At 36.0% G+C, this 15,181-nt stretch overlaps 1 protein-coding gene across 4 annotated transcripts in view; it reads left to right on the top strand.

Moving 5' to 3' along the window:
* ATAD2B (ATPase family AAA domain containing 2B) overlaps nucleotides 1–15,181 on the top strand; it is a 75,965-nt gene that overhangs the window by 19,472 nt on the left and 41,312 nt on the right. For 3 of the 4 annotated variants that reach the window (XM_053939326.1, XM_053939327.1, XM_053939325.1), the window contains exons 5-15: nucleotides 923–1,025; nucleotides 1,551–1,659; nucleotides 2,798–2,914; nucleotides 3,938–4,013; nucleotides 5,803–5,901; nucleotides 6,827–6,938; nucleotides 7,374–7,489; nucleotides 8,284–8,458; nucleotides 9,238–9,326; nucleotides 10,100–10,259; nucleotides 11,196–11,286. In XM_053939326.1, the coding sequence (XP_053795301.1) occupies nucleotides 923–1,025; nucleotides 1,551–1,659; nucleotides 2,798–2,914; nucleotides 3,938–4,013; nucleotides 5,803–5,901; nucleotides 6,827–6,938; nucleotides 7,374–7,489; nucleotides 8,284–8,458; nucleotides 9,238–9,326; nucleotides 10,100–10,259; nucleotides 11,196–11,286 (1,247 nt within the window). Of the gene's footprint in view, nucleotides 1–511; nucleotides 523–922; nucleotides 1,026–1,550; nucleotides 1,660–2,797; nucleotides 2,915–3,937; nucleotides 4,014–5,802; nucleotides 5,902–6,826; nucleotides 6,939–7,373; nucleotides 7,490–8,283; nucleotides 8,459–9,237; nucleotides 9,327–10,099; nucleotides 10,260–11,195; nucleotides 11,287–15,181 lie in introns of those variants that run through there. The other variant, XM_053939328.1, reaches the window with a different exon arrangement.

Genomic DNA, 15,181 nt, shown 5'->3' with positions numbered 1-15,181 from the left:
CACTCATCACAGATATTTTGGAAGAATTGTTTAAAATGGAGAGGAGGTCTCATAATGAAAGCATGGCCTTACTGGCTTACGTCACCAGAACTTTCACTGTCTTCTTTCTAGGCAGTCTTTCACCCTTTAGATTTACTTTTAAACAGTTTGAAAAAAAGGAAATGAAGATTTCTGTCTGCTTACAAATATTAAACAAATATAGTAGAATTCCAATTGAAAGCTACTCTAATCACCAGGGAGAGCAATAACATGGTCTTCAGGACAGGTGGCCAAATAATTGCCTTGGCCTGGCTAATACTGTGTTGTTCTCTTCTTTATCAGTGAAGCATCTTGGCCAGGGTTATCACTTACATACCACCGCTGTTTTGACAGCTGTTTACAAATACTCCAGATAATGAAAATGCTGACTAAATAGTGGATGAGAAATGATCGTGAGGTCAAATACTGAATGATGAGATTCTAGATATTACTGATTTAACAAAAAGAAAATCCTGTATGTTCTAGTGTCTTTTTGAGGCCAGGGTAAGAAACTGTAAAGCTTATGGGGTGGAGGCATTAATTGCATTCCCATTATTATAATTGTAACGGTGAAAAACTTTACTTTCTTATTGTGCAAATTTAATTTTACCCGACACCTAATCTAATGTCTCAGCAGTTGCAAATTTATATGCTACAATTTATACTGAGCCAAATTATTTTAAAAAGTTTGTTGAAATACTACTATCTACTTTGAACCCCAAACTTAAATAGCATCAGCATTTCTTCTTTTACATACTTAGTTTATATTCTTTCAATTTTATTATGGCTAGGTTTGTAGTTAATTGATAGACAACTTGAGATGTTGAATGCTATGTCCGAAGATCTGCGTGGTATTGTTCTAAGACTGATTTTTTGTGAGTGTTAACTGTTGCATATATTTTAGTACTGCTGAAGCTGTCCTACAGGAAATGGATAATATTAACATCAGGAGGAACAGGCGATCTGGTGAAGTAGAACGGCTACGGATGTGGACAGATACAGAATTCGTAAGTGCAGAGTTTCTGATAAAAAGTTATATCAAGGCAGAGCATGTTTGTTTTTGCAAATACCATTCATTTGTCTGTAGCTCTGTCTAAAGGTTTATGGTTTTCTTCAGTGGATAACATTAAAAAACATGATAAACTAAAATTCACAGCTAAATTAGTGGATATGCTCTACATCGTTTCCTTTATTGATAATTTCACTGTCATGCTCTCCTCATGTGCTATGGTGGTTCTTTGGTTTGAAGCATACTCTGGTAGCCTGGAAGCAGCAGAACCAGGGACTGTCATCTGCTTTTTTCATGAAAACTTCATACTTATGTCACTCTGTATTAAGTGGACTAGGTACTGTCTGAGAGATTTACTTTAGCATCTATTAAATGAGACTGCTTTTGTAGTCTACGTATGGAGAGCTCTGCTGGAAAAACACTTGAGGACTAGAGATTGTGTGGAGCATTATTTACTGCACTGGGACTAATACTGAGTGACATGGGATAGTACTGATGGAAGTGCATGTGAATTTTGTTCCAGGAAAACATGGATATGTATTCTCGAGTGAAAAGAAGGAGGAAGTCACTGAGGAGAAATAGCTATGGGATTCAGAACCACCATGAAGTGTCCACAGAAGGGGAAGAAGAAGGTATGGGTTGTAAAAAATAGTGGGGGCTTGTCCGAAAATACTTAAAAAAAGAAGTTTTCTTTCCCGTAAGATAGCAATATATTGCACTTCAGAAGCAGAACAAAGCCTGGTTTCTAAATGTTTGTATAGTAAATTTTCTTCCTTCTGTTTTTCTTAATACTAAGTAATTGGAGCTTTCCTTCCATTCCCTGTAACAATCCCTTGGTGGAAATCAGGATGTGATGAATGTAGTCTACAACTATGTGTGTTCTAACTGACTTGATGTTTCTCATGTGCTGCGTGGCAATTATCAGAAAGAATTTGTAATAGTTAGGCCTGCATCCTTCCTTTCGGGTAAGGTGTTAATTACAGTCTCCTTTCTGTCTGCTGACATTTTAGAAGGCTTGTAGCTGTATTTGAAATTCTACTTCCCTTTAAAAATTTGAATGAAACTGGTCCACTGGTTCAAAAATTGCCAGGAAAGAAGAGATTGTGCCTAACTTTGATGGCTTGATCAGCATCATGTTTGGCCTCCTTAAAAAATCAGACTTAAGCTTCGGGCATCCATACAGGTTTCAGCATACTGCATCTCAGTTTTTAATTTAAACTGCTGTGGAAGGTATGGTTTGTCCCAGTGGATAAGAATGCAGTCCTAGTTCTGAGATCCATGGATGAAAATTCAGATCTTGTTAACAGATGGGCCTATGTTATGCCTTTATACACAAAGTTTATAAAGTGTATTTCTGTGTGCTTTGCTTTGTTTAAAAATGATACTGTGAATCATGCTGTGTCAAAGATAGGATTTATTGAGGCTCCTATGGGAAAAGAGAAGAAAGGAATTATCCTTAATTTGAAGGATGATTATTGAAGGAAAAATACAGTGGATAGAAATGATGTTTGAAGTATTTTACAACTAAAGCTGTTTTGAATTAATTTATTTTTCTTTTCCTTTCCAGAATTTTGTGTAAAAAACTAGAAGAAAATTTGACAATGTGCTGTAGATTTATCATGGCCTTCAAATTTCCACTGATTTGACAATTAGTGCTAATTAATAAATGGGTAGTAATTCTCAATTACTATTAAAAAGTTAATTTTTTAGGATGAAAGGAGCTCTGACGTGAAGTGGAAGTGTTCTGAAAATATTTTTACCTCCCAACAGAGTCTCAGGAAGAAGATGGAGATATAGAAGTAGAAGAAGCTGAGGGGGAAGAAAATGATCGGCCATATAATCTCAGACAGAGAAAAACTGTTGAGAGATACCAGGCCCCTCCAATAGGTGAGGAACAGACAGTGCTTGACCTGCAGGAGTACCATGGATGTGGGGAGGGAATAGTTGGATGGCTGGTTCTCACCCCTGACAGAGTAAGAGGGATGCAGCACTGTGTGATTTCCACCCTGACCTGCTGTGGTTCACTGAGTGGACGGGACAGCTGAGACACAGTCTGTCAGTTTGTCAGTGGCATTGCTGCCTCATTGAACTCTGCACATACCACCCTATGCTGGGCTCAGGGCTGGGGGTGAACGGGGTTAGTCAAGAAATACTAGGCAGAAAGCAATCTATTAAATTAGGTGATTACATAGAAAAAATAGTTACTGTTATGCCTGCTTCTCTTCTTGAGTGGTAAGCCTAATTCATAACTGTGCATAAATGGCATAGCAGCAGTCATCACAAATGAGAAATCTCAGGTATTTCAGTTGGAAGGAATCTATAGTCCAACTGCCTGGCCATTTCAAGGCTGACAAAAAGCATGTTATTCAGGTCATTGCCTAAATGCCTCTTATGACAGGCTTGGGGCATCAACCACTTCTTTAGGAAGCCTTTTGCAGTGTTGGACCACCCTCTCTGTAAAGAAATGCTTCTTCCTGTCAAGTTTGATTTTTCCCTGATGCAGCTTTGAACCATTTCCGCAAGTCAGAGGATCATAGCGTATGACTGATAGAGAGCTGCTGTGGTTTATTTGTTCAGAGATATTTCCAGACATCCCGTATTATCAGCTATGAAGAGGTTTCTGCGTGGAGTTAATGTCCTGCAAATAAACTCAAAATACTAGTGCCCTGGTTAAGTTACATTCTGTGCCATGACAGACACTGCTCTGATAATTTGAGGAGGGTGAGGATGGAATTCCTATGCCTGCATCAAGCCATGTACAGTGATAGTGACAAAGCCCCAGGCACAATTCTTTCTTTAATTTAAGCTTTCAGATAAACCAGTGATAACCTTATTGATGAAAATTGATAATCCAGCACTTCTGTGCTGCATTAAGATTTGTTGGTTATTCTTTTGTAATTGATGTTACAGTGCCAGCTCATCAAAAAAAGAGAGAAAATACACTGTTTGATATTCACAGATCTCCTGCAAGAAGAAGCCATATCAGGTAAATGTCAGTCTTTTGGTGTGTAATTGTTTGCTTTCCTTTAGTACATTTTGGTAGCTTTTGATTTTCAAACCATTCTTGAGTGAGTTGCACAGTTCATTCATGCATGTCAGTGGGTCTTGAATTGTATCCTAGATTCAGACCCTGATCAGCATCCAGACCAGGAGTGTCATGGCACTGTCTAAACCTACTAGAAGCTTTGTGCTATGCAGAATGGAAACAGTTGTGCTACAAGTACTGGAAAGAATCCTGCATGGCACACTGTAGCTTTCTCTATAAGGCCATATATTTAATATTTAAATTGAATGCATCAGTTTAAAAAAATATCCCCTTACTCTTCTACAAAACCGAACAAAGCAGGTTAATGTTTTTTATTTTCTTTCAGTTCAAATTTCATCCAAGAGTTATCAACCATTTAATAAAATATTTAGCAAGCATAATTTTTTGACTCTTATGTTTTGTGTCAAAGAAGTCTGGAATGTATCAAGTTGTCTTGGAAACCGTCGGTAGGCTTTATGTAACAAAACAGATGAGATTACAGCTTAAACATTTTTTTAAAAAATAAACTTACTCAAAGCTTCAAAAAGACAAATCTGTCCATGAACAGAATCCAAGTAAATGAATACTAGTCACAGCTGAAACTCTTGTCTTATTGCTAAGTTTAATGATGTAGTGAAAAGATATAAAGTGAATAAAGTAATAGCCAAATCTTAGGGTTCTAAAGTTTTTTTGTAATACGGATAAGAGTTGGTGTTGTTTTTTTTTTTTTTTCTTGAAGAGCATATGACTTTTTTTTGGGTAATCTCTGGATTTGTACTTGTACTTACTATTCATATGTGAAGAGTGTGAAAGTTATTATCTCTGTAGTTTTAGCCTGCTCATTACTTGGCCCTCATTTTATCCCTTCTTGTCATAAGAAGTCTTCCCAATTGCTTGATATTCTCTTTGATAGATTTTGAAATGTATCTCATTTTTGGTCATTGAACAGTAAAACTGATAGACCATGTTATCCATTGGCAAAAACCAGTTAATTAAGCGCATGATCATGTTCATACAAATAATGCAGCTGACTGTATTCACTTAAAATCCAAGACTTTTTACTAGTAACCAACTTCTTCATGCAAAAAGTGCTGAATGTTTCAACCGATATCAAACTCAACACCTTTTTGTACAGAAGATTCAATGTACATTCTTTAATGTTTCTGAAATGCTCCTTTTTGTGAAATACTCTGATACTAAAATAAGAAATGGTTCATTCAGACTTTGGATAGTAATTTTACTTGTTTCAGATCAGAAGTACAGGTGTTTTGAGAGCCTGTTCTGCTATTCAGAATTAATAACCTTGTAAAAAGAGATTATATACTTTGTGAAGTATGGAATTTTTTCAAAGAATATGTAAAGGAAAGCATCAAACTGAGTAAGGAGACTTTGGTATATCTGTTATGTTAGAGGTGGCTAAAGTGGTTGGACATTTTCTTAAGTGCAATTGCAGCTTATTGACTGAATATTCGAATCGCATTGCTGAGGTAGCATGGACTGGACCACACATGTTACAGGGCTCTGCTGTTCTAGTAATGCTCATGTGAATTCAGATAATCACTGTGGCAGTAAGAGCTGTTGTTCCCCTCTCAGATTATTTTGATACTTGATAGAGCTAGAATTTGCATGCATCTCAAACCTGAACAATACTGTACTTGGCATTTCAGTTTCATTTTTATAGAAGGACCAAAACATACCATTCTACTGCAAAAAAGACTGAGTTTCCTGTTTGTTTTGCCTACTTCAATAGGAGAAAGAAGCATGCCATTCACAGCAGCGATACAACTTCTTCAGATGAAGAACGTTTTGAGAGAAGAAAATCTAAAAGCATAGCCAGAGCAAGAAATAGGTATCAAAACATCCTTAGTCTTTGTAGTGGTTTGATTTTATTATAATCAGAAAACAAGCAGAACTAGTCTATAATGTTTTATGAGTTCTGCAGACTTTTGATTCTGCTGTAACTATACCTGCAGATGCGGTTTAGAGGGAGTGTTGGTTATATATTAATATAAGTTTCGGAGTTTTATGAATAGATAATTAATAATAGTGATAAAAAGGTGGAAATACAAGAGTAGCTGTTTGAGTCACTTGGGTTATAAAAAACAACTCCTCTTGGTTAAAATATCATTGGTGTAACTTGGTCCTAATTAATTCAATTGTACTCCCAGCTCTTCCCTCTTCCTCTTGTGTAAGAGTTCATGCATTCTACACACTCAATGCACATTTTTTTGACCTTACATGTATTTAGCAGTAATCTAAAAGTGGAAGATCTCTTAAGTAAATTTATTCACTGGTACTAGGTAGAAAAATTTCTGCAGGAAAAAAGTTTCCTTATTGTATTTCCATCTCTGCCATGTTGTTCCCTTTCCATTGCAGTGAATTCAAGCAACGTACAACGACCAGAAGTGTAGTTCTGAGTGTAACCTGTGTCTTACTAGTACCTTTCTTCCTCCCTTTAACTATGTAGTTGGCCTGCTGTAGTATCTGTGTAGGAGTTTAAAGGAAGGAAATATTGTTTCTCTTGTGTTCATTCAAAATAATCTCTCCAGCCTAGTTCTTCAGATTGAAATATGTGTATGGATGTATAAAACTAACTTTATGCTAAGGAACTTCCAGATATATAACCATAGCTACCACAGAAAAGATAAGTTTTGTTTACCAATCTGGGAAGGTTATCTCTTTATGTAGTAAAAGGCATTTAATCTCTTGTTTCTTCACCTCCAAGCAATGAAAGCAGAACAGTATTTATTGGGTGTTTGTTCATTGTTGAACAGATGCCTGCCTTTAAACTTCAGAGCAGAAGACTTAGCTAGTGGAATCCTTCGAGAACGTGTGAAAGTTGGGGCGAGTTTGGCTGACGTTGACCCAATGATTGTTGATAAATCGGTAGGTTTTGTTAGAGCTTTTTATCTTCCTTCCCTGAATTATACATAAGCAGAATTCTCCACAGCTTTGCATTGATGTTGAAGTAAATTCATAAAAAAGCTCACAGATTTTTTTAAAAAAAATTATTTTATTGTTATCAAAGCTTTTGTCTACTTTTTCCTTTGGACTACAAAGCATTTGCTCTGGGACTTAGGCTGGATCTCTGTAGATGTCCAGGCAGCCCTGGCACAGTTAACTTGCAAACCAGATAAGCCTCATGTGGGCAGCCAAGAGTTGACTTTCTCAACTGGTTTTTTCACACTTTCAAAATTCAGGGAAATCCTGTTGATCAATGCAATGTCTTTTCTAATTTGTTTTCAAATGTTTTATAAGTAAGGGTGCTTTTGTGGAAAGCTGTTACAATATAAACTTAATATGGTTTCTTTTTTTCCTAAGGTGTGTTTTGATAGTATAGGGGGATTGAGCCATCATATCCTTGCACTTAAGGAAATGGTAGTGTTTCCTCTTCTATATCCAGAAATATTTGAAAAATTCAAAATTCAGCCACCAAGGTAGGTGTATTTCTCTCACTGTTGCATTTTTTTATTAAGCTCTGAGGAATTGAAAATACGTAGGAAGTTGATTCTTTCCCTGAAGTGTTTTACAGTTCAAATAGGAATTTATGTGTTTGCTACCCCACTTGTCTCTCAGAATATGTAATAAGCAGGATGAAGAATTAAAAAAAAACTAGTGTATTTTTTTTTTTGTGGGAGGACAGTAAACTTTGTGATTTGGTTAAAGAAAGAATTCTCATGTCTTTTATTTAGTAGTACCTTGCCCTTTATTCCCATTATGTTATTAAATATTTTACTAGATCAAGCAAAATGCTGATGTTTCTCTCAATAATATTATACTGGGATTATAGTATTTAATAATGAGGCATCTTGGTATGTGATTTAAATGGGTGCATGGTGTCTAAGTCAGTCGAAAAATTGGGGGTATTTTTGTCACTTAATTATTTCATTCCAAAGTACCAAACAGTGATTAAGGTGTTACTTAAAAACTAATACTTGAAGAGGTGGTATTTAACTAATGTAAAAGAATCCTTTGGAAACTTAATATGCCTTTGATTAATGTCCTTTACAAATCAAAGTTTTACTGATTTGAAAGCATAAAACAAACTTAGATTTTATGAAGTCATGTTAATGCTACAACATGTTAATAATATGATACTACTACAAAATAAATAATACAAGATCTTAAGTCATTCTTCTCCAGGCTCCCTGTCTTCATTATAAAATTTGACTTGGAGTTTTTCAGGAGACGTAAAATAAGTTTGTGACTGTGTTGATCCATTTATCTTCAGGGGCTGTTTATTCTATGGTCCTCCTGGAACAGGTAAAACCTTGGTAGCTAGAGCTCTAGCTAATGAATGCAGTCAAGGAGACAAAAAGGTGGCTTTCTTTATGAGGAAAGGAGCAGACTGTCTCAGTAAGTGGGTTGGTGAATCTGAACGTCAGCTTCGACTCCTTTTTGATCAGGTTAGAAGAAAATACGGTTTTTTAATATAATTTCTGTGTATGTTGTGTTTTGTGGTTTAGGTAGCCAAAGATACTTGCAATTGAAACTAAATAACATTACATTTTCGTAAATTAAGTAGGATTTTACCAAATGGCACATTTAGATGAAAAGAACAGGGGAATACTGACAGTAGTTTTTCTTGCTCTAGAAACTCAGAAAAAGAAGTCTCTTGATTTGTCCATTAATGAAGCAAAGTAGTTTGGGTAAAACTTGGGGAAAAAAGAATGAGTCATTGAGTTTGAGTTTGACTGGCATGTTCAAGATAAGTGCTGCAGAGGGGAGTGCATGATGTTGTGTATCTATTTTAGTGTTCTTTTTTGGCTTAGAAGAGACTGGACATGCAGAGAGTCACACAAAGCAGTAAAATGCAGTAGCTCAAAGAAAAGTAGTTGTCAGATAGAGATGTCTAAACAAACAGATTATGAGCAGATAAGATCATGTTTTCTGTAACAGAGTGTAAGGTGTGTGTTTGTCTTTAACCTGTCCAGCGCACAGTAAAACTGGTACACTGGTGCCATCTTGCTTACTCGAAGTAGACTGCACTCTGCTTTGCTTTGAAACACTGCTGGAGTTGAAAATACAGTTTGCATTTCAGACTTTACACTTTCTAACAAAGATGTCTCAATATATGTGTTAGTTTAGCATGTTAATGCTTTCTAGTGAAACCAGTTTTCAATGTTGATGGATAAATTAGGAATTAACAGTGAATTCAATTTTTGTTTTGTTTATTGTATACCAGGCATACTTGATGAGACCCTCTATAATCTTTTTTGATGAAATAGATGGTTTGGCTCCAGTTCGTTCTAGCAGACAAGATCAGATTCACAGGTAATATTTCTTCTGTGCTGCCATTATCTTGGTATAGAGTACATTATCTTGGTGAACTATTAAATGTAATTTTTTCTCATTTCACAGGGAAAGTTTTTACTTTTTCTGAAGCCCACTTACACTAGAAAGGACAGATTGGTTTTTTGGTGTTGAAAGTCATCTTTTCAGTCCTTCAGGCAAACTGTAATTTGCTGAGAATTGAATTGCAGTGACAATTACTCTTCAGCCACATAATTAACTACAAGATTTCCACAGCCATTCCTTGATTTGTTGTTTTGTGCTGTAAACAGATTGTCTGTTACCAGCCCAATAGAATAACCAGTTGAAAAAATGTTATTCTAACATGATAAATTGTAATACTCTATTAATGAACTGAACTTATCTGTGATTTTGATTCGTAATGGTGTGATGTACAAACATATCTTGTGTTGCTGTCGTGTCATTTTTCAGAACATTTTTCAGAACAAAAGTTTTCTGTTGGCTGAAATGTTTCATGGCTGCTTTTATCTCAGTTTTGCTGTGCTCTTACGGCAACACACTTGTACCTGTCATTCTATAGACGGTGGTATTTATGTGTCCATCTCCCTCCACTCTGCTGAGAGAAATTTGGGGCCAGCAGACCAGGAGGCGAGTGGAACTTACGAGACTTGAAACTGTTATACACCTGTTTGTAGCTTAGCTTTTTTCTTTTGGATATATTAATGTTGCATTTGTAAATGGAAAAGTTTTTGCAGTGTTCCTTATGTTTTCTTATTCTGAAAACTCTCTTGTAGCTCTATAGTGTCTACTCTTCTTGCCCTCATGGATGGACTGGATAATAGAGGTGAAATAGTTGTAATTGGTGCTACAAACAGACTGGATTCTATAGATCCTGCACTCAGGAGACCTGGTCGCTTTGACAGGGAATTTCTTTTCAACTTGCCTGACAAGAAGGTAAAACCTGGAAAGGAGATATATTAATAAACATCTTCAGTATACTAAACATTTGAATGCCTGACAACCAATCTTATGAAATAAAAATATTCATTCTTGCTTGTAAGAATGTTTCATTTAGGAAGACATTTTTAATACAAGCAGATTGTATACATAAAGTTGTATTGAGCTTCAGATCTTCAGGATATAGCTAAAACTAAACAGAAGTAAATTATTCACCATAAACCGAATTGCTTATCTCAAAACTATGGATTTGTGTAATGAACCCTAACTATCTGGGGGCTTGAGACTTATGGTAAGACAAAATACCTTTAAATCTTGTAGACTTCTAAGCATGTGAAAAATGTAGATGCACAGCCAGGCATTACAGTGTTGGCAACAGGAACATTTCAGTTCCTTTTTCTAAACTTAGATAAACTCAGCCATAATACTTCATGAATTTATATGTAAAATTAAATGTTTTTTTTTTATTATGATAGATTTATTTAGATTCTGTAGAACTTTTAGCTGGAATTGTTTTGGGATTCATGTGTATGTGCTATGCTACTCAACTCAACCTATTAAATGGTGAGGCCTTTGACAGTAGAACCTGTTACTCATAGGTGCAGTAATTAAAAATGAAATTATAAAACGATGATAATTCCTAATAGAACATGACTTTTGATCAGTTCATGTATAATAATGTTGATCAAACAGAAATTAAAAGGTGTAACTGGTGAAAAAAGTACTGCTTATATATGAAATTAAAACAAAGAGAAAAGCTTTGTTCCTGAGAGACTTTGGAGTGCTAAGTTCTATTTTATGTGTCTCAGTTACATGCCAAAAGCAGGTAAAGTAACTATAGATTCACACGAATAAAGACAATTTTTTTTCTGTGATATGGATTTGATTTGCTAGTTTTTTAATCTCATTTTCTTTTCTTCTTTTTAAAATCAGGCACGAAAGCACATTTTGCAAATTCATACCAGGGATTGGAACCCCAAATTGTCGGATCCTTTCTTAGGAGAACTGGCTGAAAAATGTGTTGGTGAGTGTTACGTTAGAGGCTTTCTCTCCTGTGTAAAACTTCAGGGGTATGTTAAATGTATCAAGATTTTCTTATTTCTACCTTTCTAAACTTCTGTACTTTGAACAACACTCGTTTTGTAGTAACAAATGTGTTTCTGTGGTGCTAAACCACAAAATGAGTAGCTAGTAGTCATTTGAAAATGCAACCATGTTACCTTTCTGTGATGTCACTGTCCTTACATAAGATGCATACCCTTAAAGAGAAGCAAAATAAAGTTGGAATTGGAATCTTTAGGTAGACTTCCCATTGGAGTGATAAATCACAAGAGAGATAGGCAGACTTGGGTTTTTTTCTGTCTACTTTCTGAGAAAAGAAAACAGTACTTGTGTGTGGGGTTCTTGGTTTTTTTTTTTTTTTTTTTTTTTTTTTTTTTTTTTTGTTTTTTGTTTTTTTTTTGTTTGTTTGTTTGTTTTTTACTGACTGGCATGCTCTCCTCTGACATGAATGCAACAAACTAACCAGCCTTTCTAAAGATGGATTTTTTTTCCAGATTGCTAGCACAGAACAACCTCAAAGTGTAGACATAGGTAGGGGAGGTAAAAAAGCACTGCAACATGAATACATTAAATACACTTTTGGAGCTTGCAAAGACCTGCTGTACTGAATGGAGGTTGGTTGTTCAAGATAAGCCTGCTGTTTAAATCTAATCAGAAATAAACCCAAATATTTGTATAGTGAATTTAACAGAGGAAATGACCCTAAAGCACACACCACAAAATCTTCTCAACAACTTGTCATGCAAAGATACATCCTCTGTCAGTCATCTGCTTGGATGAGCACAGAAGTTCTCAGAAAAAGAACAGTCTCAAATACTTGTGCTTTGGAATCCATCATCAGGGAATCTAAGAACTTTAAACTGAACATCAGTCCATTCAGTCAGCTACAGTACATCCGAATTATCCTCTTCATCCGCAGGGACATCTCTCATCGAAGCAGCATCCCTCCGCTTTTGATGCACAAAGACCTCAACATCTTCTGGTGAGGAGAAAACATAACTATCCAGCAATCTCCAGTTTAAGCTTTGCCGGGTATAACACAGCACACAACAAACCCGTTTCATGTAAATTCTGCTTGAATTATGCATACATGTAGTGCTGCGTAGTGGGAGAGAGGGGAATAGGTGGGAAAAAACCACAGATGTTTCTTTAAAAATTCTCCATATTTTTTCATTGAGAACACAATATTTTAAAATTTCAGACAATAGGGAAAGCCATTTGTACATTTGACTGGAAGACATTCTTTGTGCTCCGTAGAGCCTGTCAGTTCTGTGGAAGTCAGCGAACAAAAAGAAACACCCTTTTCTGTTTTCCTTGGCTTTCCTGCTCTCCAGCTACTGTACACTTGACAATCTCCAGTCTGTATCTTGGAATTTAAGTGTTTCCATACATTCAAGATGAAAATCTTTGAAGTATTACAAAGTCTTTTCAAAACAGCTGAAGTAAGACTGGTGTAACTTCTTCACCTTGAGAAAGCCCCATCGTTTCTGTAAGTGAAATCTGCAACAAAGACTTCAACAGACTTTTCCAGATTCTTTTTGGCCATTACCAGTGAGACTCATTGGTACACACGTATGTCTGTGACATAGTTTCTATCAGTCTGCTATTCCTCTTGTGCACAGGTTTTCTTTAAAAACAAACAAACAACCTTCCCCACCCCCCAAAAAAATTAACACCCCCTCTTCCCCAAGTAAAAGCTGCCTGGACTTGGCAGGCTTTTGGCACAGCATGGTTGATACCTCTCTCCAGTTCAGCAGACCTGGCAACACTTAACTCCAAGCTTTTGAATCCTAATGAAGAAAACTGCTGAAATACTCCCAAAGCAAATGCCTTTGGGAAAGCAGGTGTATGTGCGACTCAGAACTTCTTATGATCCAGGGGTGTAATTAGAAGCCCCAGGACTTGCAAAAAATAGGTTATTTCCTGAGGGTTGATTTTTGTCCCAGGTTATGGATGACAACCTTTTAGTGGATTTCTGTGTTTGTGAGAATTAAAGATTTCCTGAATGGCCTCATGACTGCAGTGTATGTGAGATGAAGTGAAGCAGCTTGGGGAGAGCGCAGCAATGCTCAGAAGACCACATACTTATGTCCTGTTAGTACTTTTAGTAAACACACATAATTACTATATTTTTTCTCTTTACTGGAGATGGGTCCCCAATACTCTTAACTTCATAAATCCTTTCTTATCTCTTGTGCTTATTCCCTTGTTTGGAATGGTTACTTTTCTGTAGCTAGAGAGACTTACCTACGAACTCAGTCTTGCAGGAAACAAAACATACTAGCAACTGAAAAAGTGTGAATTCCTCCATCTGGCATTTTGCAGATGAATCTTTTTACAATGTAGTAAAGGTTATTTAAATAATATTATTAAATAGAATTATAAAGAAATAAACTATTGTGCTGAATATGTTTGTTAAAAATATTCTATGCTTATTATTGCAGGAGTGTTTTATGGCAAAATGATACCATTTAGGTTTTTCTTTTCCATCCTCATGTTATGATGGTGGGGGAGATTTTGGCATTAGCATTCCTGTTTTTCACAATTCTTTAAAATAAACCTAGTAGTTATTTTTCATCTCTGTCATCATGCTGAGTTGTTTGCTAACTCTTTCCCTGCAGTCATTTTGAGAGTTTTGTAGGGAGTTGCACAACATAAAGTGGAAGAAGTGGTCAAAATTGTTCACCTAAATTCTTCACCCCATTCAGTAGCACTTTGTTGTGGGGTTTAAGGTGGGTTTTAGGCAGAGGAAATTTTTAAGAGTACACAATTTCTGCGCAGTAGAGGTGGCTGGAAAATTTTGGTGATCAAAATGCGTTCTTTGGAAACCTACATAGGAGTCCACTTGTTTGCTGTCCTGCTCTTTGAAAGTTGTACTTCAGAAATGTTAGCAGAGTTTGATGGTGCTGGGTTGAAGAAAATGGGGTGCTTGACAGGAATCCTCATTTTGTTTTAGGTTAAGGTGTGCCAGTACCTTTTGCCTGCCAAATTGAACTTCTTTCCTGAGATGCTTCAAAAATGGAAGCAAATGCACTGAACCCTGAATTTATATTACAGAGTCAGTTTGGGTAAAATCTGCATCAGGTTATTTACTGTTGGCATGATACATTTTATTTTGTTTTGACAATACTTCACTTAGTTTTTCTTCTGCTTAATCAGTGTGTATTTGCTTCTTAGCAATAAAAAGCTCTTTAATGCTTCTCAAGGTACAGGATTTTTGCAGTTTTCTTGTCACTGAAATAGATGTACAGTATGCACAAGAGAGTCCCTCAAAAAGAGACACCAATTATTAGTCTTCAAATGTAATTGCTCCTGAGAAATGAGAGGTAGAAATGGATACTAATTGTGTATCTGATCACCTGAGAATTTAAATTTAAAAATAGGCTACAGGCTATTATTTCCTAATTTTGCAATTCTTCAGAGATGTACAAGCGGTGATTAAAATGACGGTTAGAAAGTGATGTTACAGCATTTGTTAATAGAAAAGTTGGGAAGGATCTGGCACCTGAGCTGCTGAATCTTTTCACAAAGATACTAAACTACCTTCTAAGGTGACAGGCATTCAGGGTGCTGCATATCTTCTGCACATCTTTGATTTAAGCTTTGGTTTAGTGCTCCCCTCACTCAATTTTTGTTTAATCTAGTGTGGGTTTTGGATGAGAAGTGGACCAATTTAAATGGGAACATGATACCTGATACCTAAAAAACAATGCAAAATTTAGCACCCTGGTTTGGTTTCTCTGATGCACCAGTAGCTACTGTCTAATAGTTTCATGTGGTTGGAGTGTGACTGCATAGTTTTGATTTCATGTTAAATAAAAGTTAAAAAAACCCTAAATAATATAACTTCAGTGCTG

The sequence above is a fragment of the Vidua chalybeata genome, chromosome 3 (genome assembly GCF_026979565.1).
Source record: "Vidua chalybeata isolate OUT-0048 chromosome 3, bVidCha1 merged haplotype, whole genome shotgun sequence".
Lineage (NCBI taxonomy): Eukaryota > Metazoa > Chordata > Aves > Passeriformes > Viduidae > Vidua > Vidua chalybeata.
The sequence above is the reverse complement of the archived record's forward strand: the minus strand, read 5'-3'. Positions and strand labels throughout refer to the sequence as shown.